Here is a 27968-nt window from a genome sequence, read left to right as displayed (position 1 = left end):
AGTGCAGGGAGGAACCATTGCACTGCCTGAGTCCTCACCTTCAGGGCCCCTTGGGGCCCAAGAGTCATAGGGCGGATTCCAAAGTTTCCGAGGTTGGAGGTCCCTGGATTTGGGGTCTTGGGACTAGAGGGCAGTCAGGGGCCAAGGAGGCTCCCTATCCAGCTCTTTAAGCTCTCCAGATTCAGTTCCTGGGCCCGTGGGGAATCTTAGGCCCTCCGAAGACCTGCTCCCCAGCCCAGAAGACTTTTCCTCATCCAGAGTGGGCAGTAGCTCCATTGGCAGGAATAAATTCAGCACATCCGGGTCCTGTAATAGAAGGGCAGGGAGCAGCTTTGTTTTATGGCTTCCTTCCTGACTCTCGAGATCAAGATGGTCAAGGCAGGTGAGGGGGCACACCTGAATGCAGTACTGAAGATGCTCCAAGATGCTGGCAAAACAGGGGCACAGCTGAGGTTGGTGCCGCCAACACCGTGTCATGGTACAGTACCTGGGAGAAAGATAGGATTTTGTGCCCACCCATGGTATGAAGGACCTCCGTCCCTGGACAACACTCCATACTCACACAGGCCTGGGCAGCCCCTGGGAGGGCCCATCTGTCCCCCTCCAGTGACAAAGTACAGTATGTCCTGGTTGGTGCACCCAGGGTACAGCATGTAGCCTAATAAGAAGATTTCCCAGAACAGGACCCCGAAAGACCTGCAGCATGAGTGGGGGAAGCTCAATGAAGCCCATCAGACACAGCCTTCCCTTTCCCTCATGTAAGGTGGCCCAAGGCCAGGGAAGGGGGCAGGCATGTTATCACCAGGAGTCTCTCTTGGATATGAAAATGAATGCCCTCCAGAAAGGCCTCTTCAGGCATCTGCTTGACTGGCAGCAGAGCCTACCCCCCCACCCCCACCCCTAATAACTGGTTCTACAGGAGGGAGGAGGGGAGTGAGAAGCTGCTCAAATGCCACCAGAGTGCTGGTAAATCTCTTGAAGCAGCAGCAGCCTTCCCGGCGTCCCCAGACCCCACACCTGTAATATCATATTTTGCCATCCTGAAGTCTCCAGTACCAACCACTGGGCTGAGTCCAGTGCAGCCCAGCAGGCAGTTCCTGGCAGCAATGTCCCTGCAAGCAAAAAAAAAAAAAAAAAAAAAATCACTGCCAGAACTCAGAAGCTCTGACCCTGAACTATTTCTATAAAAGTTATGTGGAAAAGCTATTCCTTGGGGATTAGAGATTGGGCTGCTCCCCTACCCGCTCTGAGCCAGGATCACTCCCAACCTGTGGATTTTCCTTCAGGTAGTGGCAGCCCTGGGTTATGTCCTGAGCCAGCTGGAGCAGGTCCCACATGGCCAGAGGTGATGGCTGGCCCTGGGTAGGGCAGAGGGTGTGTTAGTCCATGCTTGTTTTGGGACACATGGACAGGGTCTTTAGATGGGCCAAGAGGGCTGGGAGGAGGGTCTTACCAAGTGTGGCCGGTTGTTCCTCAGGAAACTGTTCATGTCCCCTCCAGACCTCAACTCCAGCAGAATTAGGCGAGGGGCAGTCCAGAGTCTGAGCCCCACGCAGTGCACAATGTTCTGATGGCTGAATGTGCTGTGTGGGAGGTGCACATACCCCAGTCACTGACAGGGAAGGAAACCAGGCTCTAGGCTCCACAAAAGTGGAGACAGGCTCTGTATCCCTAGAACTGCTACCTCTCAGATCCAGGGTGAAGAGAAGCTGTCTCAGCAGGCAGTTCAGTGCCCACCTTCCACCCCTGCCCCTGGGCCCAGGTGCACCTGATGCGGTGAGAAATCCAGCTCATCCTGACTAGAGCAGAGTTCTGGCAGGGTCTGGGGAGGAAAAGGGCTCCTGAGACATTTCAGGAGGCCAGTTGATCCTAGCTTTAGCAACTGTTCCTCCCCCCATGGAGCCCTGCTCTACCCTGAGCCAGGAGTTCCACCCCTCTCACCTTGACAGCCACCTGCAGGGGGTTGGGGTCCCCAGGAAGGCCAATTACCAGTCCTTCAATAGACTTCTCCCAAGGCGCCATGGCCCAGTGCTCTGCAGGAAGACAGGTTGGAAGGGAGAGGGTGGCTGGGCCTGGGGAAGGGTCCTGGAGGGTCTAGTGCCTCCTTTACCTCTCTTGCCACTCCCTATACACCCAGGTGGCCCTATCTGAGGACTCTGAGGCTTTTCTGCATCATGGCATCTCCCCAAATACAAGCCCTGCAGAGGCAATGCTGACTGGCACAGAGTTAGGGGAGAAGAGAGAGCAGGTATGGGCTTAGGGTGAGGGTGGGAGTCTGTGATGAGGTTTTCCTTATGTCCTTGCAGATACTTGCTCCAAAGAAATCATGGGGTCCCTACCATCCCAGGACTGGGGATGACAACTGACCTATACAGGTCACTGTGCCTTTTAGAAATTCTCTGGCCTCTGTCTCCTCCACAGAGGGGTTGAGGCCAGATTCTCTCTGGGAACCATAATTCAGCACAGCAGGGAATGGGGTGGAGGAGGGAGGGATTCAGAGTGCATAGGTTCTCAGAAGGAGGGGGAGAACTCACCTGAGCAGAGTGACATTGGCTGGGGAAACCTCTGTAAGTCCTGGGGGCAGAGGCCAGGGCTGGGCGGGGCCAAACCCCACCTGGCAGTAGTAGAGGTTGAGGTGTCCTGGTGGTGGAGGTTTGAAGGTAGCTCAGCTTGAGCTCAGGGTCGTGCAGCCTCATCTACCACAGGCCCTGCCACTTCTTATGGTTCACTGAAGAAGATGGCAAGAAGATACCCACACTGTTTGCTACCCTTCTGCCCAGGACATTTCTCCAGATGTCCATTAAGGCAAATGTTTTCCCTGGGCCTCCACAGCTACTTCTACTCTTAGAACCCTAGAGGAGTCCACCACTGCTCTGCTGGAAGCAGGGTTTTTGTTTTGTTTTGTTTTGTTTTGTTTTGAGAGAGTGGGCACATGAGTGCTAGTGGAGGAGGGGCAGAAAGAGAGGGAGCATAGAGGATCTGAAGCGGGGTTCCACGCTGACAGCAGAGAGCCCAACGCAGGGCTTGAACTCATAAACAGTGAGATCATGACCTGAGCCAAAGTCAGACATTTAACTAACTGAGCCACCCAGGTGCCCCAGAAGCAAGGGTTTTGAAATCAGCCTCGTCTGTCCCTGGGACCCCGCGCAGCTCAGTGACACGGTGGGTAGCCATACCTGTTGGATGTTGCTTACCCAGAATAAGAACCCCACACACCATAAGGAGGCTCAATGTAGAGGTCACAACAGTCACCAACAGAACCAGAGGGCCTGGTGAGGTGGGCAGGTCTAGGGAGAAAGAGAGATGCCTTCAGTGGGAAGCTTTTCTCTGTCCCCCTACCCAAATTTTACCCAGACCTCAAGACTCAGCCAAACTGTTAACTTCTCCATGATGCTTTCCCTATTTATCCTAGACAAAAGCAATCTTTCCTTTCTGAGAACTCCTAAAACATTTTAAACCTCCCATGGCAATCGTCACTTTAATAGATATCTAAATCTAGATCTAGATAGAGAAATAGGTAGGTACATAGGTGGATAGGTAGATATCACCCCTCCCAAACTAGACCACTAGACTACATGCTCCTTGAGGGCAGAGCATGCACTGATGCATATCCAGCCTCCTGCCCAGCACCTAGAATGGTGCCTGGCACATACCAGTCATCTTTCCCAGCAGCCTACTGCTCCTCCCAGCCTGTGGCCCCAGGAGTCCAGACCTTGGACAAAGGCAGGACTTAACTGTACCATGCATGTAATGTTACCTGCAGCTAGCTCCATACCCCCTGGGCACATGCATTTGGCTAACCAGAGCTCTGCCTGCCACTGGCAATGGCAATGAGTACAGTTGAGGAGCAGTCAGATCTCTACCTCTCTGTGGCTCTCCATGACTATGAGTAAAACAACTGATACTGCAAGGTGAAGGTGGGGGACAGACATACTTTTTCCAGCTATGTGGTTAACTCTAGCCCTGGACTTTGAACAATGAGCAACACCAGAGGCATTGAAAGGGTAGGGGAAGGGCTTGCAGGACTCTGTCAAGTCCATATACTCCCTCTTCTGGGATCCTGGAGCTTGGAGGATTGAGGATTGAGTTTAAGAATTCATAGCAGGAGGGGCACACCAGGCTCTGTGCTGACAATATGGAGCCTGCTTGGGATTCTCTCTCTCTGCTCTTTCCCTGCTCACACTCTCTCTCAAAATAAATAAATAAACATTAAAAAAAAAAAAAGAATTCATAGTAGGAGATATTTGACAAGCACCCCAGAAGGCCTCATACTGGCATCACAATTGACCACCCAGTTCTTGACAACTCCCGTGCTGTCCAAGAAACAGGTGGTTCAGAGCAGAGTTGGTGGCTCAGATGGGAGTGGGCTCAGAGACTGAGGAAGAAGGCTAGACCCAGCTGAAAGCTGGGGGGTGGAGGTAGGGGCCAATACCTGCCAGAGGCTGCAGAAAGCATTCGCTGCAGGGGTGTATGAAGGATACCCCATCTCCATCATCCCAGAGGATGTCAGTCTCCGAGGCCTGGAAACTGAAAGTGTTAGAGTGTTTGGCTACAAAATGAGGGAGGGAGGGGGGCAGGGGCATACAGATGGGAAACTGGCTTGGGAACAGTAGGGAAGCTGTTGTCTCCCCAGCGAGAATCCCCTGTGGCCCTCTCTACACTAGCATTACAATCCCGGTGCTGCCGGCTCAGAAGTGGGAGCCAGGAGCCAGGGAGGTGGGATGGGCATAATCAGCTGGAACCTGAAGGCCTTGCTCAGGGACAACCTGAGCAGGGGCAACCTCCTGGTCCACCTAAAACCCTCTGATTTTATGTCCTCAGATATAAAATGGAAGAGGCCCAAACCACATGTTCCATTTTTGTGATAATGGAGATGTGTATAAAGTACTCATGAACAGTATGGCTCAGACCCCAAAGCTCTGTCTCTTTACACCAGTGATTTCCAAACTCTGGAGTGTATTAAAATCACCCAGAGGATTGATTAAAACACAGATGGCTAGGAGTCTTCCCTAGAGTATCTGATTCAGTAGGTTGGAGAGGGGCTGAGAATTCGCATTTGTAACTTCTTAGGTGGTGCTAATGCTACTAGTTCGGGAACCACACTTTGAGAACTGCTGATTTAAATTATCCCTCACTTCCTGCCTCTCTGCTCAGCTTGCTAACTCAGCCAGCTCTAAGGCTTGCGGCTGCTGTAGAACCAGGAGACCTGTTGTGATGAAAAAAGTCCTGGATTTAAATGAAAATCTAGGGAGTCCTGTCTGCTTGTATGAGTTCTGTCTGCTTGCAACTTATTTGATCTCTTTTTTCTAAGAGCTATTACTTTTATTGCTCTGGCCCAGGACAGGGCTCAAGCCCTTTCCCACCTGTCCTTTAGAGGGCTTACTCTAAGGTTCTCACTTCACTTAACTCTGGGAGCTGCCCAGCTGCCTTCCCCAAGAGTGCACCTGCCGGGGTAGCCGCCGCCGCCGCCTCCACCCCGCAGTACAGGCCCCGCCGCCGCCCCCGAAGCCTCCGGCCAAGTGTAGCCCAGGCCTCTGCGCAGCCCTGGCCGCCCCCCCGCCCCCCGCCCCCTCCAGCAGTGGACGGCCGGCCTGCGAAGAGGGGGCCCTGCCCGCGACGTCCAGCCGCCCCCTCCACCTGCGGGGCGACAGCAAGATGACTGGCAGCGAAGATGGGGGGCACGCCCGCCTCTCCCCACGGCCCAGCTTCCCCCGCTGCTTCCGGGCGTCGCTGAGCGGCTCTCCAGTTTCTCAGGGGCAGCCTCGGTCCTGGCGCCTCAGGTAGGCCCGCCCGCCTCCTCCGGCCGCCACCAGCAGTGGCTCCAGCTCGCCGACGCGCAGCTATGGGGACGGCGGCGCGTTGAGGGGCGCGCCCTCCAGCCGTCGAGAGAGGACCCGTGCACCTGGCGCCCGAGTAAGGGCTCAGGGACTGGGGACCCCAAGTCCGGGACGCAGAGCGTGTGTGCGCGCGTTCGCAGGAGGAGATTTGGGACCCCAACGCGGAGCGCTGAGGGTGGGTGCTGAGCGCGCCGAGGCAAACACGTACCCGAAAGATGTAGGTGGCGCCCCGCCGCCTCCCGTCCAGCGCCGCGACCCCGGGACCCCTTCGGCCCCCTCCGTCGCCGCGTGCTCCTCAGCGGTCCGAGTCTCTCCGAGACAGACGCGCTGGCTCTGCCGGCTCCCCTGGGGACCTGGGGCGCCGGATGTAGCGGGGCCCCATGCTCCTTTCGCGGTGCGGCTGTCTCAACACCGCGGAGTGCCCGGCCCTAGCCCTACTCCTGCGGAGCTTGAGCCGCCCTTTCCCACGGGCCCCGCTTACTCGGGAACAGGCATCCTCTCCCCGCTGCCCCACTAGGATGTAAAGCGGCTCCCTGCGACCAAGGGAGAAGAGGGAGGAGACGAAGACGCCCTGCGCCCGCCACGGGTGGTTCTTGGCGCCTTTGCTCCCCGCGGCTCCGTAAGCTGAGGTCCTGCGGAGAGCAGGCGCTCAGTCCCCAGCCCCTGCATCTTGGGTCGTCGGGCTACCCGTCTGGGGCAGAGGTCGGAAACAGAAGCGGCTCCAGAATTTATCTCAGGGACTTAGGCTGTAGTCGATTTTGAAGGGTTGGGGAGACCCAGGGTTACACACCAGAAAATTAGATTTTACACTTACTTTAGCAGGCGTAATGGAGATGAGGGGAGGCTCAAGGCACCCGTTGGCGCCGCGGGTGGTTAGGGGCAATCCATTTGGTGGGAACAGGCTCCTAGATACTGGCTCACTCCGTGGAGACTATTGCCACCCTCCCCCGGTTCTGCTGGAAGAAGGGACAAAGTCTCCAGGGCGCACATGGTTGTAGAATACTCTAAGACAACGTGGTGTGCATGAGGCCGTTGGTCCCCTGACTTTAGAACCTCAGACTGGAAGGTCACCACCCACTTCTCCCTGCTCTGCACTTACAGGTACCTGTCAGTGCCCTGTCCCACCACAAATGTACGCCTTTCAGAGTCTTTTGGACCCTCACTGTCGCCACCAGGCTGCTGCCTGTGTACCACTTGTCACAGTTTGTGTGGGTCCTCCACAGCCGCTGTCCCGCAGAAGAATAACCAAGGCCCTTCAGTGCCTGGAAGCAGGGAAGGAGGAAAAGGTCATATAAGCACCTGCCCTAGACTGGTAAGGTGAGCAGAGGAGAAGGGAGGAAGGAGCTTGGAGCTTACCTGGGGGAATTAGGGGAGAAGCTGACTCCAAGCCACTAGGTGGGGTGGTGATATTCCGTCTTGGGGGCTTGGAGCTGGCAGCCACAGGGGCAAGGATGATGGAAAAGGTGCCTGGGACCGTGACTGGAGCAGAGACTGGCTCCTGAAAGGTGACAGTGAGATAGCGGGGTTGGGAGAGGGGGCAGGATGTTAAATGGGAGACAGAAGATAAAGATAGACAAATGCAGACACTTGCCTCTCGCAGCCATGCTCCTATCACCACTGGAAGCAGGCCCCTACCAACTGCAGTTGCTGAAGCCCCATGGGGTGCTGGCTGATACCTCTGCAAGTTTCTCCCCTGGGGAGTCCTTGTGAATGACTTGGGGGCTGCCCTGAGATTGTTCCTGCAGGCCCCCCACCCTTTCCTTGACTTAGCTAGGTAGTCTCACCCCCAGGCGGTGCTGAGACCCCAGGGCCTGTCCCTCCTTCCCAAGCTGAGAGATGGGGAACCTTGGATTGAGGTATGCACCTTGCTTCTGGGCCCACTCCTGGAGCACTGACTCAGAAGTGTTGGCCTTGAGGGTTCCAGGCCTCTGTGGGAGCCACAGGACCTGTCTGCCTTCACTGCTTTTGCAAAGCCTAGGAAGATGCCTCTAGCCAGGTGGTTCCTTGACAGACAGAAGGTACTTACACATGGCTCCAATCCATAGCAGCAGCCAGCTCAAGCAGCCCATGGCTTGTTCAGCCTGCTGCACTGAGGGTTGTAGGCTCAGACCTTGCCACTTTGCCTGTCTTCCCCTTATAGGAGCCTCCAGCTACTTGCTAGACACTGATGGTCCTAAAGCCTGCCTGGCCACTCCCACCTAAGACCCTGGCCACTCCCATGCTGAAGGAGGGGAGGGTGGGGCAGGTGGGCAGGGAGGTCCCCACACTTTCAGGAAGAGGCTTGGGAGCACACATCCAAGGGCTCTGTGTCTGGATCCACTGGGTTGGCTGCTGGCTGTCTCAGAGAATGGGGTGAGTGCAAGGTAGGGGAGAAAGTGCCCCCCACCCTTTTGAGGCTGGAGCCTGAAAAAAAATGGCAAGCCACATCCTAGATACCTTGCCCAAGCTTCTAGGTCTTTCTAACTCTCACATCGGGAGCAGTGCAGTGCGGTGACTGCTTCATTGGTGGTGGGGTGTGTGTGTGTGTGTGTAAAACACATAGGAAGTGCTCTTTAAACAGCCCCAAGTTAGGCAGCATTACTTGTCATTACTTGTGTCTTTTCAGTGCCTTTGTGACTGAAAGGCCGACTCTCCAGATACTCTCAGAAACATGCGCCTCTGGGTTCACCTCATACAATTGATTGCCTGTGTTAACTCTGTACAATTTCTTATTGTGATGGGGTGAAAGCCTGAATCCTGATGTCAACGATCTAAGTGCTAGTACTAGCATTTCTAGTCAATGGGTGACGCTGTTCCAGTCACACTGTTCTGAGGCGGTTTCCCCACCACCTATAAAATCATATGAGGGGGGATTGCTCTGTAAACCACAAGAAACCGTGTAACTGTGAAGGTTACTTAGCTGTCAGGTGGTTTTGTGTCTTCTTTATTCTTTTTCCAAAATATTAATTTTTAAAAAAGTTTTCTTTATTTATTTTTGAGAGAGAGAGAGAGAGAGAGAGAATCCCAAGCAGGCTCTGCACTGTCAGCACAGAGCCCAATGTGGGGCTCGAACTCCTGGACCATGAGATCATGACCTGAGCTGAAATCAAGAGTCTGACGCTTAACTGAGCTGCCCAGGTGCCCCCCAAAATACTAATTTTAAAGGCTGAGGCCTGTGTGTAATGTAAAGCACTGGGAAAAAAGAGAAGTGACAGTAGTTAGCTAGTTGGTGAAGCCTCTGAGTATATAGTGCTAGATAAAGACACTACAGTGATTTTGTAAACACTCTAGTCCTCAGACCCTATTTAGCTCTGTTATCCTATTATGAGGTCACAAAATTTCTTTGGTAAGGTTCCGGTAAGCCAGTGGTTCTCCAAGTGTGTGTTTGGGTTTGGATAGCAGCATCAGCACCACCTGGGAACTTGTTAGAGATGCAAATTCTTGGGTTTCACCCTAGGTCTACTCAATCAGGAACACTGGTATACTGCCTAGCAATTGATTTAACACACCTGAAGACAGTTTGGAACTATTGATGTTTGCAGATGCAGTAGTTGCTTAATAAACCTACTGGAGAATTCTGTGTGCAGCAGCTCCATTTATGGGAAATAGGTTCTCTCTGCCTGCTGATAGGGCACACTGCACTCACTCTGATGACCTGTAAACACACTATAGGCAATTCCACACAGAAAATGACACTCTAAGAAAGCTTGAGTGTTAGAATTCAGATGAAAGAACCTAAAAACTCTATCACGAGATGAACCAATGAATCAGAATTCATGGTTTGATCCACTCCTTCCCAGCCCTTACCTACTACCACTCAAGTCCACAATGGAAGGGGTGTTGTGTGACAATGCTAATAGACTGAATATTTGTGCCCTCCATACCTGCCTCATTCCTAGGTTGAACCCTAATACCCAATGTGAGGGTATTTGGAGGCAAGGCCTCTGGAAAGTGATTAGGTCATGAGGGTTCCACCCTCATTTCCCTTCCACCATGTGAAGGCTGTCTACGAACCAGGAAGTGGGCTCTCACTAGAGACCAATTGTGCCAGCATCTTGACCAACTTCCCAACCCCAAGAACAGAAATGAATTTCTGTTGTGTATGTATAAGGCACTCAGTCTTTGGTATTGTTACAGCAGCCCAAATAGATGAAGAGACAGCTAGTGCACAGTCTGATTTCGGGTTTCTTCCTATCTCAGATAGCAGTTAACAGACCATAAGGAGACAAGATGCCGACCTCATTAAGGATACTTATACATCAAGTGGACTGCCCAGAGTCCTTCCAGAAGTACCCCTTCCCAAGAGCATTACTCTGGCCCAGCTCTACTGCAGAACCAGGACCCACATTTTTGTTTTCCCAGACGTAGGCTCTGTTTTCAGCTCTCCCATCTCTCACAGGAGCCCAGCTTCTCCCCTAGGATAGCCCATCCCTCCATACCAATCCTGAACTAACATCTGAAATCAGTCCAAATCAGATTCCCAGGAGATACAAAAAATTTTTATTTCAGTACACATCTACAGGATTTATGTATCTGGTCTGGGGCAGGGGAAGGAGGAGACATGTACATAGTTTGTCTGGTCTCCAAGAGAGGGGCAAGTTACCCTTCACTTCCATACAGACCAGATCCTGAGTTTCAGACATCAGGATATAATGGGAGGGCTCACTCTGCTCCAAAAAAGCTCACACAGCCTGCTCCCAGGAAAGCAAGCCTTCTCCCTTGTCTCCTGCCCACGCTTAAGCCACAAAACTCTTCTGTCTGGCCAGGCCCGTGTTGGTGAACCCCAGAACGTATCCATCTCTTCATCTGTAGCAGCCATACTAGGTCTCTGATTCCCCATTTTGGAGCATCCCTGAGGTCAGTCTCTGGAGGTACTGCTGACGCAGAGAGGGCAGCTGGAGATACAGCTCAAAGCCTTCTGGGAGGGCAGGATTAGGGAGCTTATAGTGGAGAAGGTGCTGCCGGAGACCCTGCAAAAGGGGCAGAAACTTTATGAAGTAGGTAGTGAGATCCTATTGAGATTTCTGTGCCCCAAGACCTCTTCTCTTCCCACCCTCCAGGATGTGCCCCATCCTACCTCATTCGTCAGCATCCAAGTCTTCTGCAACATGCTCCTGCGGGCAGCCTTTACCTCGTCCTAGAGGCAGAACAGGGACAGGGGACACTGGGCCAAGGGCTGTACCCATCACTGGCCTTGTCTGGCCCTCATCTCCTCCCCAGATGACCCAAAGGCAGCTCAATCACAGTCTCCCTTCCTCCCTTCAGTATAACTTACTGAACTCTTTGGGTCCTGGGAGAAGATGAAGCTGTTGACATGAGCCACAGCCACAGCATAGAGTACAGGGCACCAGCGTGCACAGAGTGCACCAGTAACCAGGACACGGAAGTAGAGCTGAAGGAGGGCCAGGTTGTCTTCAGGAGGCTCTGTATAGTACTCCAAGGACACAGGCAACTGTGACAGGGGGAATGAGACATGCTGAGGGTGAGGGTGGAATGTCTATCACTGCACAACAGGGTGGATGGCTGGTGGTCACATGGACCAAATCATGAGGGCAGAGATCAGGTCCTGGACAGACATCCATTCCTGTCTATCACAAGGATCAAGGTTAAAGACTAAAGAGCTGAGAAGCAGGGAAAACTGGGAAACTAAGAAGCAGTACTGAATTTCTACTGCCTACCACTACTTTAATGTACCTAAAACTTTCAAAATGTCACATTCACCTGCTTGATTATATTATGAAACCTTTCAAAAGTTCCTTTTCTTAGGACCAGTAACTCTCTAAAAAAATCACTCTTAATTCCATGCAGAAAGGATTAGGAGAGGGGCACCTGGCTGGCTCAGTCAGTGGAACATACGACTCTTGACCTTGGGATTGTGAGTTTGGGCCCAACGTTGGGTGAAGAGATTACTTAAAAAAATAAAAACATAAAAAAAAAGAAATGATTAGGGCACCTGGGTGGCCCAGTCGGTTAAGCATCCGACTTTGGTTCAGTTTATGATCTCGCGGTTCTTGAATTCAAGTGCCATGTCAGGCTTTGTACTAACAGCTCAGAGCCTGGAGCCTGCTTTGGATTCTGTGTCTCCCTCTCTTTCTGCCCCTCCCCCTGCTTGCACTCTCTCTCAAAAATAAACAAACATATGGGAATGCAAGCTGGTGTAGCCACTCTGGAAAACAGTATGGAGGTTCCTCAAAAAACTAAAAATAGAACTACCCTACGACCCAGCAATTGCACTACTAGGCATTTACCCACGGGATATAGGTGTGCCGTTTCTTTTTTTTTTTTTTTTAAATTTTTTTTTTTCAACGTTTATTTATTTTTGGGACAGAGAGAGACAGAGCATGAACGGGGGAGGCGCAGAGAGAGAGGGAGACACAGAATCGGAAACAGGCTCCAGGCTCCGAGCCATCAGCCCAGAGCCTGACGCGGGGCTGGAACTCACGGACCGCGAGATCGTGACCTGGCTGAAGTCGGACGCCCAACCGACTGCGCCACCCAGGCACCCCAGGTGTGCTGTTTCGAAGGGACACATGCACCCCCATGTTGATAGTAGCACTATCAATAATAGCCAAAGTATGGAAAGAGCCCAAATGTCCATCAATGGATGAGTGGATAAAATGTGGTATATGTATACAATGGAGTATTACTTGGCAATCAAAAAGAATGAAATCTTGCCATTTGCAACTATGTGGATGGAGCTGGAGGGTATTATGCTAAGTGAAATCAGTCAGTCAGAGAAAGACAAAAATCATGACTTCACTCATGAGGACTTTAAAAGACAAAACAGATGAACATAAGGGAAGGGAAATAAAAATAATATAAAAACAGGGAGGGGGATGATACAGAAGAGACTCATAAATATGGAGAACAAACTGAGGGTTGCTGGAGGGGTTGAGGGAGGGGGGATGGGCTAAATGGGTAAGGGATACTAAGGAATCTACTCCTGAAATCATTGTTGCACTATATGCTAACTAATTTGGATGTAAATTTTAAAAAATAAAAAAATTAAATTAAAAAAATTAACAAACATAAAAAAATGATTATGAAAGAAAGAGATAAGGTTTACCTCCAGTGGTATTTGTCATAGTGTTACTTCAAATAGCAGAAAATTAGAAACAATTTTCATGCCCACCAAGGGGTTGATAAAATAAACAGATGCACCTACACAATGAATTATTACATAGTAAAAAATGTTGATTTCTTAGAATATTTAATGATTGGGAAATGCTTATTATGTAATATTAACTTAAATGACGAAAATTAAATGAAGAAAACATTATGCAGGGATCCCAATTTTATAAAAATATATATGTACACAAAAAGACTAATCCTTAAAAATGTAATTTTTTTGTTTTTTTATATAAAATACTTATATTTTATATACATGGTAAATGTATTTATTAAAATATTTAAAGTTTACCAGAATAGGGCACCTGGTTAGTTCAGTCGGCTAACTGCCCAAATCTTGATTTTGGCTCAGGTTATGATCTCTTGGTTCATGAGTTCGAGCCCCACATCAGGGTCTCTGCTGATGGTGTGGAGACTGCTTGGGATTCCCTCTCTTTCCATCTCTCTCTGACCTTTGCCTGCTCACTCTCTCACTCTCTCTCAAAATAAATAAACTTTAAAAAAAAGTTTAGGGGTGCCTGGATGGCCCAGTCAGTTAAGCATCCAACTTCAGCTCAGGTCATGATATCGTAGTCTGTGAATTCGAGCCCCAAATCAGGTTCTGTGGTGACAGCTCAGAGCCTGGAGCCTGCTTCATTTTCTGTGTCTCCCTCTCTCTCTGCCCCTCCCCGACCTGTGCTCTGTCTCTCTCTCTCTCAAGGATAAACAAACATTAGAAAAAATTAAACAAAAAGTTTACCAGAATAAGATATAATGAAAATAAAAACTCAAACCTTAAAAAACTAGTAACTCTCTACAGCTTATAAGTTTAACCCTTAGCCTGATTTTTGAGGCCCTCTAAGATTTTATTAGCCTTGTTTCCAAGATTTTAAACTAAAATCTTTTCTAGACTCCTCCCTCTTCTTACCCTATTCTACTCCTTCCTGCCTCTGAGCTTTTGCTGATGCTATTCCACTAGGTACATTCTTTTACTTTTTGAGAGAGACCTTGTGAGTTGGGAGAGAAAGAGAGAGAGAGAGAGAGAGAGAGAGAGAAAACCCCAAGCAGACTCCACACTCAACAGAGGGCTAGATCTCACAACTGTGAGATCATGACCTGAGCTGAAATCAAGAGGCCCTTAACCGAATGAGTCACCCAGGCGCCCCTGCACTAGGTACATTCTGTCTTTCATCCTCAACAATCCAAATTCTATTCAACCTTCAGTGCCCAGGTCAATCTTCACTCTTCCCCAAAGCCTTCTGCTTATGGGAAGCCCACTTTGATATTTCCCTTTTCTGAATCCTGACCTAACATCTAAAATCTGAATAACTTTGAACTACGTTAGTTTGTAGCACGTCTCTTATCTAGGTTGTAGCAACATGAACAATGAGCTGTAGCTTGTTAATAATATCCAATATGTACTGTATGCCAGATACTCTGTTAAACCTCTTTCGTGGAGTCTTTTAATCTCCTCAGAATCCCCAAGAAGTTTGATAAGGAACCTGAGGGCCACCAAAGCTCCCCACTGCTCAGGACCACCCCCAAGGCCCAGTACAGGAAGGCCAGTACAGTACAGGCTGTGCTGGGCTGAGAAAGTACCTGGGTCAGTGGCAGGCCCAGAGCTCGCAAGGCTCCCACATGCTCCCCAAAGAGGGCGAGGCGCAAAGTGACACTGAACCGACGCTGCAGGGGAAGGAGAACCAGAGCTCCAAAGAGATGGTCCCCAAAAGAGACAGCCTCAAAATGCTCCAGGAAGTTGGCATAGAGGTCAGGGAAAGATGTCAGGCCAGGAAGCGGACAATCCAGCTTGAGGTCTGGCAGGACTTTAGGCTGGCAGAGCCGGGCAAGGAGAGCTGCCACCAGACGTTGTATTGGGGTTTCCCGGAACAGCTCACTGTCTACCAGGAACACACACATGAGCCGTGCCAGGCGGGCAGCAGGCGGCACAGCCCAGAGGGCCTGGGGGCGCCAGGTTTCCAAGATGAGCACCCACTGCAGAGCCCGCATAGCTGTGCCTACTGTGTCAGCAGGAGGAAGTCCTGAGGGTGTGTCTGAGGCCTGGTGGTAGAGGTGGATCAATGGCAGGAAAGGCCAGTCGGTGGGCAGCAGTGGCTCCTTAGGCACAGGGAGCAGCAGGGCTGGGATTTGCCGTAGCTCCCCTCGGTACAAGGCCTGAGACGCTAGTAGGCTGGCTCGGGCCAGTGAGCAGTGGGTCAGGTAGCAGCTGCGGATGCTGGGGAGGTCCTGGCAGGCCTGAACTAGCAGAGCCCCTCGCCCACACGCAGAGTCCCTGCCACTCCCTAAGGACAGCCGATCAGAGAAGTCAGCTGCCTCTGGACCACCTGATGCTCTTTCCCTGCAATAGAACCCAAAAGCCAAAAATGAGGGTTTGAACCACGGCACTCTGAACACAATGCCAGCTCTCCAGGGCTTCCCAGAGGTTCCTAGGTCCAATCCTGCTCCTCCCTGTTCCCCTAATCACTTTCTATGTTGTGTGTGTAGATTAAGAGAATGGATACTAAAGTCAGCTGCTTAGGGCAGGTTTACGGAACTTCTCTGTGCCTCAGTTTCCTCATAGGAAAATGGGGATGATAACAATACTTATCTCATAGTACAAGTGAAACACTTAAAATACAGATACTTAAGGAGATGCCAGACGCAAAGTTAGCACTCAGTAACTGTTAGCTATTACTCAAGTATAGCTAGTTTATGCACCTGTTTTTAGCCATACAGTCACACTGAAATCACATTATAATTCTCTAACGTGGATATCTTCATCCTCACTTTACTGATGAGAAAATGGAAGCTCCAATAGGTGAAGTACAATCCATGCAAGAAAGAGGATTAAACCCAGGTGTTCTAGCTCCAAACTCAGGGCTGCTCTGTCAATAGCCACAACAGCCTCTCAAAGGGCTGAGTTGATGTCACCAACCCTGGACTTACGGGAGGAACTCCAGACGGAATACACAGCTCAGCAGTAGCTCATGGGCGAGGTACTCACTTCCAGGTAGCAGTCGGCTCAGCAGGGCCAACACCATACTATGATGGAGAGCGGCATTGACGGCCAGGACTGGCTGGACTGTTGCCTATGAACAGAAGAGCAAGGGGTAGGAGGGTGGGTGGGATGTGAGAGGGGACAGAGCAAGGGGAAGTGAGAATCCATGCAAAGAGGATATATACTGAAGGGTACAGATCCTGGGCACATCTAGATGGGACGAACTGCAGGGGTGGGGATTATGGGAGGGTTGTGGACAGAGGTGGAGAGGGGGCTGGGGCATACCCACCGCTCTCTGGGCCAGGGTGAGTGCCAGGTACTGTAGGTGGTACTCATGGTGCAAGGCCCACGCAGAGAAGGGAGTGAGTTGTGGGGCAGCCATAGGAGCCACACACCGGAGGAAGTAGTTCTGGAGTCCTGGGGCAGCCAATATGGCAGCCAGCTGGAGGAAAGCAAACTTGTTCAGATCTAAAGTGACTTTGATCTCTCTCCTGAAGTTCCCCAGGTGGCTGCCCCCTCCCCAGCCAAACTCAGAGAAATGCGTGCTGGCAAGAGAGACCTTTCTGCCTCAAGTGATACCCTCACCCTTTTGTTCTGACTCCTATCTTGCCCCTCCACCCCAGCCTCCAACCCCTAACCAGGTGCCTATGTCTCACCTGGCCACAAAGCCCCTTGTGGATCCGGGCCAAGGTGTTGAAGAGAGACAGGAGGGCAGTGAGGAACGGGAAGGGTGAGGCTGAGCCAGCCAGACTGAGAGAGGGGCGTCCTCCTGTGCAGCCCAGTGACACCAGGCTGGGGAGAGCTTCAGGGGCCGGAACACAGAACTGCGGGTTGCAGAGAGGGGAGCAGCACCTGGAGGCAGAATGAAGAAGCTGAGGGGGGCTCTGGCCTGATGTACACCAGGCTAGAAAACAGCTGCTTGGTCTGCGACCAAGGCCCACAGGAACCTGGCTATATGGACCAGTACCCACATTCCTCAGAGCCCTCAAGTGCTGCTTGCTAGGGACTCAGGTTTCCTTCAGGCTGAGAAGTTCTACTTGGGATGGACCAGGGAGCTAGATCTAGGAGTCCCACAGGGAGTCAAACGGCCTCCTCCCTACTGCCCCCAACTCCCAACCACACACACACACACACACACACACACACACACACACACACTACATACCCAAGAGAATCCCACAGGCTGCCCAGAGTGGGTGGGTGCAGTAAGGGTAGCAGCAGCCCCTCTGACAGGCGCTCCATATCCTGAAGCCAATCCCCTGGGCACAGGCTTGGCTAGAAGACCAAGGGGCTCAATGAGCTGACAGCAAAAGGAGATGAATTCTCCTAGACCCTGTGTACCCAGGCCAAGCCCATAACTTCCAAGAGCCCAAGAGTCAGTGTTTGTAGGCTTCTGCCTTCTGACCCTTCTGGAGAGAGAAAAGACCCTGAGGTTGCCCCAACACCCTCTGTCCTCAGAGCATGAAGTCTCCAGGGAGACAGAGCTGCTGCTTGGGGTTCTCTGGTCCCCACCAACACAGCTCCCTGACAGCTCCAATGGATATGGAAGCAGAAAGAGGAAGGTGGGAGGGAAAAGGCGGAGAATAGGAAAAAGTGGAATGGGGAGGTAGGAGTGGAGAGGTCGAGACAGAGGGAGACACAGGGTGGTGTGTTAAGATGGGCACAGGCGCCCAGGATATGGAGGAAGTAGGCAGGCAACACTCACCTGCTGGCTCCAGGCCTGGTAGTATGCATCCAGGAAGAGTAGGCAGGCAGTGGGCACCGGGCCTAGAGCATGCCAATTCTCAGATCTTGGCAGCAACTTCAAGGTCTGTCTTAGAAAGGGCTCCACAAGGGGTTGGAGCCCGGACACCTGTGTCCAAGTGATCAAGGAAGGGGTGGCCGACAGACTGGCCTCAGCAGAGTCACTACAGGAGTGCCAAAGGGGTCACAGTCAAGGTCTGGCTGCCTTGACTCCTCCATAAGGTCTACCCACCCTCTCACTCTGGAGGAGTGCTCCCACCTGTCCTGAAGCTCAGAGCTATAACGTACCTGCTGGACTCAGGGACAGTGCTACTGGCTGCCACGGTCAGCTGGGTGAGCAGAGTGAGCAAGGAGGCTATCCGCTGCACAGACAGGGGCTGAGGGGGCTGGGTGCTGAGTTCCTCTGGCACAGCCTGCAGGGCCCGCATCAGCACTGGGTATAGCTCCCTGGGGGAGAATGATTATTGCCTTTCAGTATCCAAAGACACTGGACATGGAGACACATGACACAAAGCAAGGCACTGCCCCAAGGACCTGCAGTTTGGTTAAAGAAGCTCGGGAGAAAGAGGCCCCAGGGCTGGGCACTCTTGGAAGGCTTCAGAGGGAAGGAAGGCTGGAGGCTGAAGGGAACGAGGGTAGACCTTCCAGGCTTCCTTCCAACAAGGGATTTAAATCTGATTTCACCAAGCTACTAAGGCTGTTGTGCACAGAATGTGGTTAACTCGGCTTTTTTCTACTGTCCTCTGGCTAGTCCTGGCCCCCAAGCCTTCTTCATTCCTCCCAGAATCCCCTCTTCCTCATCCTCAGCCTCCCTCTGAGCTTGAAACCTTGAGCAAGGCTGAGTCATCAGATTAGGCCAGAGTGCAGAACCGGAGAGGTCTGTAAGAGAGCCTACTCTTGTCTCTCCTCACCTGTAAAGGTCACTACCCTGGCCATAGGAGGCAGCCACAGCCCACAAACGGAAGGCCTCAGTGCTCAGCATCTCAGCTTCCTCTGGAGGCAAGGCCATTTCCTGGGGAGCCTCTGCTATAAAGCGGCACAGGCGGCTCCGGAGATCAAAGCTGCTCAGCTGAGGGTGAGAGGGCAGAGAGTCTGAACATCACTATCAGCAGGGAGCCCAAGTAGCCTCAGGTTCTCTTATATGGAGACTGGCTCAACTCAACCCTGTTCCAGGCCACTCTCGTGCTACAGGGTCTTAACTCTGGACCAGGATGAAACTATCTCATCCATCCCTCCCTCCCACTCCACCTTCCTTCCCTCTCTGCCCCTCCCCCCCTTCATTTTAGCAAGCACCTGCTGGGCCCCTTTTCTAGGGCTACTTGGCTATGGGTGATGGCCGCCCATATGTAAGTGGCTCTTCTGGTCTGGGCCCATCAGTTAACGAAAGCACAAGTAGGCCTATAGGATACACTATAATCTAGATGACTAGGTTTCTGGCTGGTGGTTCCTACTGCATTTCTAAGCAACTGGATCAGAGATCAGAAAAGGAAGATGGCATGAGCGAGTTACCCAGAGTCCAGAGGCCATGCTTAGCCCCCAACCCAGCCCTGTGTTAAGCCCCTCATCCCTCGACCTTTGTCCTGCTCACCAGCCGGGCAGCAATATTCCTACCAGCCGAGGCCAGGACACGAAGTAGTTTCATGGCAGTGGCACAGGGCACTTTGTGTAGACTGAGGACAGGCCCCACCCCCATGGGGGACCAGCTGGTGGGCAGGAACTCTCGAACCACGGTCTCTATTAGTCGAGGGCACTCCAGGACCTGTGGGGGTCAGGAAGAAAAGGGAAGTAGGGAAGTAGGGAGGCTGAGGGTCAGCAATGGGGTCAGCTAGGCTCTTTGTGCATTCCTTGTCTCCTTCTCATTCTTACCCTTGTGGCTGACTCCAGGGAATGCCGGGCCAGACGGATGAGCACAGCCAGGATATCAAGGACCACAGAAGGGGCTGGGCAGGTCACCTCTAGCACGTAGCGCAGCCGTGGCAGCAGGTTGGTAGCCAGAAGCCCCTGGTGATCAGAGAGATAAACCCAGTGCCAAAAGCAACTGAGCCCCAGGCCTTAATGACCCCTCTTGCCTAAGATGTGCTCACTTCAAGGTCATGCGACAGGTGCAGCTGCCCCAGCATTTTACCTTGATGATGTCATGTCGGGCCAGGTCAGATGGAGGCCGGTTTCCTTCCTCAGGGCTCTTTCTTTTTGCTTTTTCTGCTGGGGCTTCTTCATCTTCATCCTCATCGTCCTCCCTGTCCTCCTGGCTGGGCATCAGAGGAAACGTCAAAGCTCCATGGTACCAGGAGAAGGAGCTATCGAGGAGCTCCTGACATAGGAGAGAGAAGGGTGTGGGAAGAAGAGGAAGGAGTCAGGCCCAGAAAAAGCAGCAGCGGCAGCCACCCACCCAGAACAGAAAGGCAAGGCTGCTGGGCTTTGGGGCCCGTAGAAGAAGGCAGTGGTGCTGCCATCCCATTCTCTGCTCCGCCTGGCAAAGCCTTGGCAGTGAGGGCATGTCCAGCAACAGGAGTAGGAACACTGATGCCTCAAAGCCCTACTCCTATCTGTGTGGTACCTCATCTCCAGGAGCCACCAGCAGAGCCTGAAGAGCCCGGACGGCAGCTGCAATGACTGCGTCCACTCTGTCATCCAGGGAGAAGCGCAGCAAGAAGAGGAAACCAGCATCCAAGAGGAGGCGCAAGACACTGCCCACTAGCCGGTCCCTAAACTCACCAGCCTGGGCCTTGGGGATAGGATAAAACTTTGCTGAAGATGTAGAAGTTAGAGTCTTTGTCCTAAACCCTTCACTTGCCCACCTATGACCCTGGGTTTATCCCATTCCCAGTCTGCCCCAGAGAGAGTTGGTGTATGGGCTATGGGGCCAGAATGAAAAGGGCAGGAGGTGGGGAAGTCTATGGTTGGGGGAGGAGGCGTGGGGACAGGCAGGACCGGCCAGCAGTCCACTCACCCTGCTGATGACCTGGGCCAACACATGCAGCGCTAGTGCTCTCTGCTGGGACACCTGGCTGCGCGTGAGGTGGAACAGCTCCTGCAGGGAGTATCCCGCTCTCTGGGGCAGGGACAAGAAATCAGCAGCCAGGACACAGGGCAGCACCCCAACCAATACACAGAAATGCCTCCATTCCAGGCACTGACTTAGTTGTCCAGGGGAAGGCTAAGATAAGTAAGTGATATCTCTTGCCTCTGCTCTCCATGGATCCTCAAACTGGTAAAGAAGATGGGACTTGCACACGAGTAACCATGCCATAAGGCAGATAGGGAAGAATTCAGTAATCAGTGTTTAATTTACAAGAGAAGAGGAGAGAGAGAGAGAGAGAGAGAGAGAGAGAGAGAGAGAGAAAAGGGGGACCTGGAAAAGTGATGAGGTCTCAGTGGGTGGGTAGAGCTTTGATGGCCTGAAGAAAAAGCCCTGGAGGTCCTTGAGCACACGGCGTACATGGCAAGTGGGCTCCAGAATGGCGCAGGAGTGAGGAAGGCAGAGCTACAGGGGCAGCGGGGATACAGGGTCGGAGGACTGTTTTGCCAGGCTAAAGAGCCAAGACTATTCTGTGAGCAGAAGAGAGCCAGGAAACTTTCCGAGGCACGGCACAGCCTGAGCGGGGCCAGAGGGAATCAGTATGGCAGTCCCATGAGGGACGGATGGCATGGCTGAGAGAGTGGAAGACATGGTGACTGAGCAGGTAAGAGGGAGCAAGGCTCTCCTTTAGAAAGCCTCAGACGAGGCGACATAGAACTGGCAAGTTCAGGCAACTGACTGGAATGTGAAGGAATGAGGAGAAACATTTTGAGCCCAATAACCTATGGACACCAAGGCTGAGAACTGGAATAGAGTACACAGAAGGTCCAAGGCAACTGACCAGAGGTCCTTTTCCACTTGCCAAGAGCTGCCCAGTCCTCCCTGGGCCCCATGCCTCACCTCTGCCTCTTCTCCATGGTGGTGCAGGCCCAGATGGGTGGGCAGGTCCACATCAGGGGCCAGAAGCTCTCCCTGAAGACTAAATCGGGCCTGCATCCTCTAACGGGAAGAGAAAGAAGACTATAGGCTGGGGATGCAGCAACTTACCCATACCCACTCCTCACCCATCTCCCGGGCCTCTGGTCCTGACTCTATGCCTGAGTGGAAATGGAACTTCTTTGGCCCCAGGGGCCAGGCAGGGTGGTGGGAGAGGAGGAGGAGCGCAAAGGAGAAATGCTTCTCCAGCTCCGGGGAAGAAAATGGCCTGAGTCCTGGGTTGCAAGAGCCCCAGCCCCATTTCCGGCCCACTCCACCCCCTGTAGGTCAGCTGGCCCTCCTCACCTCCTGCGTCTGCTGCCGCCGGAGTGGGGGCAAGTCCTGGGTCCACTGGAGCTTCTCCAGCTCCACAGTGTCCATGTGCAGCCATTCTTTGTGGGGCGTCACAGGTGGTGCCAGAGCTAGGAAGATGGAAGCAGAGTAGTAAACCCTAAGGGGCTCAGCTCGGTGGTCTACTGGGGTCCTGGCCATCACCCAGCGGTTGCCACATGCACCTCTGCCCAAGGGTCTGGCAGCCTCTGCCTTCAGCTATAGTTAAGTAGCATGGCCCAGCAGCTAGAACCCCTGGGAACTGGACAAATGTCTCAGATATGGCAGAACACACCTAGTCCAGGGCTCTAGCCCCTTGCTCATCCCAAGGATTTGCTGGGAGGGGCAAGAGAAAGTGGAGGAGGTAAGGAAGAGGAAAGAGAGGGAGCAGAGGAAGAAGGGAAGACCACATATATCAGGGACAACATAGCTCTCAACTGTCTAGTACCGACCTTCTCAAGAAGCAGGGGAGTGGGGCAATGAGGGACAGCTATCCTGCTTCTGCAGGGCAAGATACAGAAACACACACCCAGGACACCCCCCTGCTTCCCCCCTCCCCCCCACCCGATCTGCTCAGCTGGCCTGGAGCTCATGGAGGGGCAGGAGGCTCCTGGCTTCCATAATTCGATTTCTTCATTTGTTAATCACTAATAAAATAATCCAGGTCCTGGGAAATGAGTGCTCCCACTGGCCTCTCTGCTTTGGGTCTGGCATGTTCGTAAGGCCTGTGTCAGACTCTTCTCCCATCATCACCCTGGCCCTGCCATCTTGCTCATAACACTGACAGCAGAGGCAGAAAACTGTAGGGTGGCTAGAGCCAGAGCTGGGGCAACTCTTGCAAAGGCAGGCTGGAGATGATCTGCAGGGGGAGGGGCCATTCAGCCATCATGCCCTGCTGCTGCTTACCAGGGAAGAGCGAGAAGGAGTGGCAACAAAGCAAGAAAACAGGAAGCATATGCAGGAAGAATATATGCATCAGCAAATGAAGACTGATTTCCAGATGATAATGGAAGATTAATGTTAGATGTCAAGGACAGAGAAGATTCTCTTCTTTTCCCATCTGCCAAGCCTAGAAGGGATACTTCCGTCTACTTTTATTCCCCAAAAGATGTACCCCTTTTTCCAAACCTGGGGCTTCAGGCTCCAGCTCATCTTCCTGCCTGGGCTCACTTGGAGAAGTTTGCACAATGGGTTCCTCTCCAGTGAACTCAACAGAGGGTCCTCCTGGTCTCTGCTCCTCTGTGGCTTTCTCTCCTGCTTGCTCATGGACATGGCTGTGGGACCTCAAGAAGGCAACCAAGTTGGGATCTAGGGAAGAGGATGGAAGGGACAGTGGGTGTTGGTGGATCCTCCCCAGCCTTGTACAGACCTGACACCTGCTGAATGTTGCCTGCCTATGAGTGCCAAGGCCAGGACAAGCCATTTCCTCCTCCTGGCCTGAACCCCCTGGGCTCTCTTGGGGCTTCAATGACCCACACCTGTCCCTAGGACCTGCCCACCCACCCTTCTCTCCATCTTTCACAGTCCCCTGGTCCAGGTTTCCACCTATCCCAGTGCTTGGCTCCAGATCAGAGGCCCAAAGTAAGTGGCTGTGGAATAAATGAATGAATGTTGACTAGGGCCAAAGAGAAGGCATTTAGGGGAACAGTTCTTCTCTCTTTTAGCTAATTTATTTACACACAAATATTTACTGAAACCTAATCTATGTATGCTCTATTAAGGTGCTAGATACACACTTTGGAACAAGACTGACTTGGTGCTACTGTTTTGGTAAATAGAAACTAGGAGGGAGGTATAGCAGAGTTGAGTGTCATATAATAGAACATGTCATAGCCGTACTAGATAGAGCATAACTACGGTACATTAGAGTACGTTACACTAGAGTAGTATAGGATACAAAGTATAGTGGTTAAGAGCAGGGACTGTCAGACCTCACAGACCTAGGTTTACATCTCATCCATGTTCTTTACCAGCCATATGACCTGGGGGAGAATTTCTTCAAGTTATGAGACTCCGTTTCTTTTCATAAGTAAATGAAATTAGTACTTACAGGAACCATTCGAGGACAGAATGAAATAATGCATTCAAGTACTCAGCAAAAAGCATGGCATACACAGTAAGCCTTCATTAATAAGTGGCAGTCCCTTCCTAGCCTGGCCTTGGCTGCAAAGACTGATATGCCATACCGAGCTGAGCTAGCAGCCGCTGCTGTTCCTGCAGGATCTCTTCAGGAGCCATGGCTTGTAGTTTTGCTATGTTCTCTTCATGGATGGTCTGGGCTTCCTGCTCAGCATCCTGGCTCCTGAGCCCCTTCCCTGTGACTAGATTGGGTCCCTGGAAGCTGTGGCTGCCCCATGGAAGCTGGTAGCCCTGCTCCCTAGGTGTGAGTGCCTCACAGGATGCAGTACCTGGAAGAAGTGTATGATTAGTTTCACTGCCTCACCCAAGCCTAATCCCGTTAGTCCTGGAGACAGAGGGAGGCCCCAGAGATTTCCCAGGCAAAGAGTGGAGGGCCCTCCCCACAGCCCACACCCCCACAACACAAACATAGACTGGGCTGGGTGGTGACCTCTCCACTCATTTTTCCCCTTTCTGAGGGATGTTTCCCTAAGAAATAATTCTACGTTCTGACTCTTCTCTTAGATGTCCAGTCATCTGCCTCCAGAAGCCTGCCTCCGGCTCTTCTATTAATAATTTGCATCATTAAAGGAATCTTGGCCTTTATCTTTGTTTTATAGTCCCTGCCAGATATCTCCGACTCCTTCCTTTTTCCTAGAGCCGAATAATGGCCTGCACTCTCCCTGCACCTAAGACTCAGATGTGGACCCAAGCCATCCATACCCAATACTGTATGTAGGGATAAGGGACAGCTTCCTCTTCAGATGGCTCAAATGCCACTTAAATGTGCCTTCCTGGGTCACCTGGGTGGCTCAGTTGGTTAAGTGTCTGACTCTTGATTTCAGCTCAGATCATGATCTCACGGTCCTGAGATTGAGCCCCATGTTGGGATCTGCACTGGGTGGAGACTACTTAAGATTCTCTCTCTCTCCCTCTCCCTCCCCCCACAAAATAAATAAATATGCCTTCGTATTTGAGGGGGAGAAGGCACATACCCAAAGGTGACTCTATGATTGTGTATTAGAAAAAGGCCGAGCCCAAGCCTCCTCAACCTCAGCTTACCCTCTAGTGGATCCAAGGTAGACACAACTTCTCTAACTGGTAGGACCCTAGCTTCAGACACTCTCTTTGCTGCAACTTCTTGGGCAAAGATGCTTCTCTTACCAGATGTTGCTGACTTCCCCTATGGGCAAAAAGAAAACCCAGGTGACTGATGCTCCTTACCCCGTCCTCTTCTCAAACTCTTTACACTAAGGCCACTGGAACAAAGAGATAAAAGGGTCTTGCTTAATCTCCAAGGGTCACAACCCTAGTTCTCAGAAAAAGCAGTGCTCTATAGGACAGGTCTTGAAGTCTGACAAATCTGGGTTGGATTTCTGGCTCCTGTATCTATTAGATGTGTGGTGTTGGACAAGTTATTTATCTTTTCAGGGTCTCAGTTTCCTCACCTGGAAATGGGGATAATGATACCTACCTTACACGGCTGTTATGAGGACTAAGTAACGCGTGTAAAGTGCTTAGCATGGTGCTGCTTTAACAAGAGGGTTGCTTATCATTATTCAGATTCTCTGCCTGAGGAAGGTGCACTATGGGGCATCTGGGTAGCTCAGTTGGTTAAGTGCCGGACTCTTGCTTTCAGCTCAGGTCATGATCTCACTCACATTTTGTGAGTCTCAGCCCCACAAGCCCCTATCAGGCTCTGTGTTGATAGCACGGAGTCTGCTTAAGATTCTCTCTCTCCCTTTCTCTCTGCCCCTCCTTGGCTCACATTCTCTGTCTCTATCTCAAAAAAATAAGTAAACATTAAAAAAAAAAAAACAAAAAACGAAGAGGCTCATCTGAATGTCCCCTAAGCACCATCTAAGCACCGTGCCTACCTGTCTCTCCTGTGAGCGATGGAACACAGGAGGGAAAGCAACACCACTGGGCACAGGCAGATTCACAGCCACTGAACTTGTATCTCGTTCCTGCAGCAACAAAACACAAAGTAGTGAAGATACCAAGCTTTCCCCAGACTGGACACTATCCCCCTAGCCCCAATTCTGTATGACTAGAGTCTCTCTCTAGGGAGAAATGGACCCACTTTGCTTCTTAGGGGACAGTGTTTCTAAAGCAGACCCCAAACTGACTGCAGGGGGAATAAAGTCCCACCTTTCTGAATCACCCTCTACTCCTAAGGCTCACCACCCCTACCCAAATATCCTTGCTGTCCTAAGAAAACTTGTCCTACTAAACAAGGGTGAGACGCACAATGATCTTAGTCAAGACAGCAGTGATGTGCTGATCGTGCCTGTTCAGCCTCTCTTCAGGATCCTCATGTTCAGGCAGGGGACGGCCAGGGCTGGGTCTGGCTCTCTTCGGGGGAGCAGGAACCAAAGCTGGGGGCAAATCTGGGAGATCTGGGAAAGAAAAAAAACCTCAGATGTGAGGATACCCACACATTTCCAGGAAGAGACTGAGGGCAGGAGGAAGCCAAAGAAAGAAAGGCAGTTGCTGTGGGGCCGGCTCAAGCTGTGTCACCTTGGGCAAGGTATTTAAGCTCTGTGAACCTTAGTTTCTGCATGTGTAAAATGGGGCTGCAGCAACAGAGATTATGCAGTGTCTGAAATAATGACGGGGAAAAATCCAACCACATCAGGAAGAGGGAGAGGACGTTCAGGTCATATCCTCTCTCGTTCCTCAGCCTGACACCCACAACCACTCACTGTCCAGCGTCACCACATCCCGATGATCTTGTAGCAGAGGATGGTCCAGGTTAGTGTCGCCACCTCTCCTACTTCCTTTCTTCACCAGTTGTACTGCTGGAGCCGCACCAGCTGCAAGAAACTGACTCTGGAAACGCAGCAGGTCCACCTCTGACTCCCCTGGCTTTGGTCTGGACAGCATCTTGACACTCCAGCTGCCTCTCTAGAGCAACTCTTTCCAGCACTGCTTTGGTGTGGTGATTCTCTCTCATTCACACCTACAAGCAATAAAGTTGATAGCCCTCTGCAAGCGAATCCTGATTCTCTTTATTGTGTATCAGAGACAACTCTTTTCTTGGGTTCACATCAACTCATTTCTTCTCATTCATACCTTACTGCCATTCCCTCCCTATATAGCCCTCCCTGTTAGCCCACCAGCCTAACAACAAAGTTTATTGCCGACTTAAGGTTGTTTACAATCTGTGGATGATAAACATTTTCAGGAACAGCTGTAGGGAACCTAAGAAAAATGCCATCAGGAGACAGGCAGATAAATGTCATACCAAGGAGTAATGATTCTGTATCAAACTGGAGAGAACATGTCTGGCCTAAAGGTGTTCAAATTATTAAGCAAAAACAACAACAACAACAACAAAACCTTGGGCTATAAAAAACAACATATAAAAATCATCTGTATTTTTATATACCAGCAAAAAGAACAATCAGGAAATGAAATTAAGAAAACAATGTCACTGACAATCGCATCAGAAAGAACAAAAACTCTTAGGAATAAATTTCACCAAAGAAGTACAAGACTTGTACACTGTCGGGCCTCACAACTGCCCCTACCGCTCTGCGGTCGCGGACACTCCCGGACCACTCGAGTCAGCAAAGAAATCACCGGATCCCAGCCTATGCAGCCCGCTGATGGTGGGCCGCGGCCGGGATCTCCACACCGAAGAGGCCGCGGCCACTCCAGTGCAGAGCAGATACATTCAGGGAGGCTCCAACAAGGAAGCTGGATACCCTACCCCAGAGTCCTCCCCCGGGGAACCCTGAAATCCGTCCCTCTAGCGCAGCCCCTTACTTCCTCTAGGATCGCCTGGGCGCCGCCATCTTGCCCCGCAAGTGCCACGCTTCCGCCGCCACCAGGTTTGAACATCCGCCCCGCAGCCCAGCCC

At 51.7% G+C, this 27968-nt stretch overlaps 2 protein-coding genes across 3 annotated transcripts; both read right to left on the bottom strand.

The window, feature by feature from the left end:
• Positions 1 to 134: 134 nt before the first annotated feature.
• On the bottom strand, positions 135 to 7496 carry LTK (leukocyte receptor tyrosine kinase). Its single transcript, XM_053225087.1, is given in 27 exon segments — positions 135 to 203; positions 205 to 306; positions 397 to 487; positions 565 to 696; positions 803 to 831; positions 833 to 880; positions 1242 to 1358; positions 1454 to 1590; positions 1738 to 1822; positions 1942 to 1998; positions 2000 to 2033; positions 2535 to 2626; positions 2628 to 2728; positions 3195 to 3307; positions 3736 to 3883; positions 4433 to 4527; positions 5445 to 5476; positions 5478 to 5612; positions 5615 to 5774; positions 5776 to 5840; positions 6046 to 6068; positions 6071 to 6190; positions 6327 to 6469; positions 7039 to 7099; positions 7194 to 7250; positions 7253 to 7335; positions 7453 to 7496. Coding segments are annotated over 27 exon segments (2373 nt in total).
• Positions 7497 to 10299: 2803 nt separating this feature from the next.
• Positions 10300 to 27968, bottom strand: RPAP1 (RNA polymerase II associated protein 1). 2 transcript variants are annotated; one of them, XM_027066974.2, is made up of 25 exons: positions 27875 to 27968; positions 26809 to 27065; positions 26354 to 26502; positions 25981 to 26070; positions 25166 to 25286; positions 24172 to 24393; positions 23114 to 23293; positions 21962 to 22077; positions 21581 to 21679; positions 20612 to 20713; positions 20219 to 20386; positions 19787 to 19972; positions 19528 to 19662; positions 19250 to 19420; positions 18573 to 18730; positions 17950 to 18108; positions 17624 to 17825; positions 17084 to 17193; positions 16575 to 16770; positions 16208 to 16360; positions 15867 to 16009; positions 14523 to 15279; positions 11092 to 11268; positions 10894 to 10953; positions 10300 to 10786 (listed from the first exon to the last, which is right to left on the bottom strand). In XM_027066974.2, exons 2-25 carry the CDS (start codon positions 26987 to 26989, stop codon positions 10637 to 10639), a joined length of 4185 nt encoding a protein of 1394 aa, XP_026922775.1. In that variant the 5' UTR covers positions 26990 to 27065; positions 27875 to 27968; the 3' UTR covers positions 10300 to 10636. The 2 variants fall into 2 exon arrangements, with proteins under 2 accessions (XP_026922775.1, XP_026922776.1); XM_027066975.2 differs by having other exon boundaries at positions 27819 to 27913.

Source organism: Acinonyx jubatus, chromosome B3 (genome assembly GCF_027475565.1).
Source record: "Acinonyx jubatus isolate Ajub_Pintada_27869175 chromosome B3, VMU_Ajub_asm_v1.0, whole genome shotgun sequence".
Lineage (NCBI taxonomy): Eukaryota > Metazoa > Chordata > Mammalia > Carnivora > Felidae > Acinonyx > Acinonyx jubatus.
This window is presented reverse-complemented; position numbering and strand designations above follow the sequence as displayed.

What these genes read in the sequence shown, in the direction of transcription:
- RPAP1 (XM_027066974.2), bottom strand. Translation starts at nt 26,989, where the DNA reads ATGCTGTCCAGACCAAAGCCAGGGGAGTCAGAGGTGGACCTGCTGCGT. An exon ending in GCTGGAGCCTGAAGCCCCAG is followed by an intron (nt 22,078 to 23,113) that starts GTTTGGAAAAAG and finishes CCATCTTCCTAG; the next exon opens with CTCTGGCACCACCTGTGACG. An exon ending in ACCAGGCCTGGAGCCAGCAG is followed by an intron (nt 17,194 to 17,623) that starts GTGAGTGTTGCC and finishes TTGGTCTTCTAG; the next exon opens with CCAAGCCTGTGCCCAGGGGA.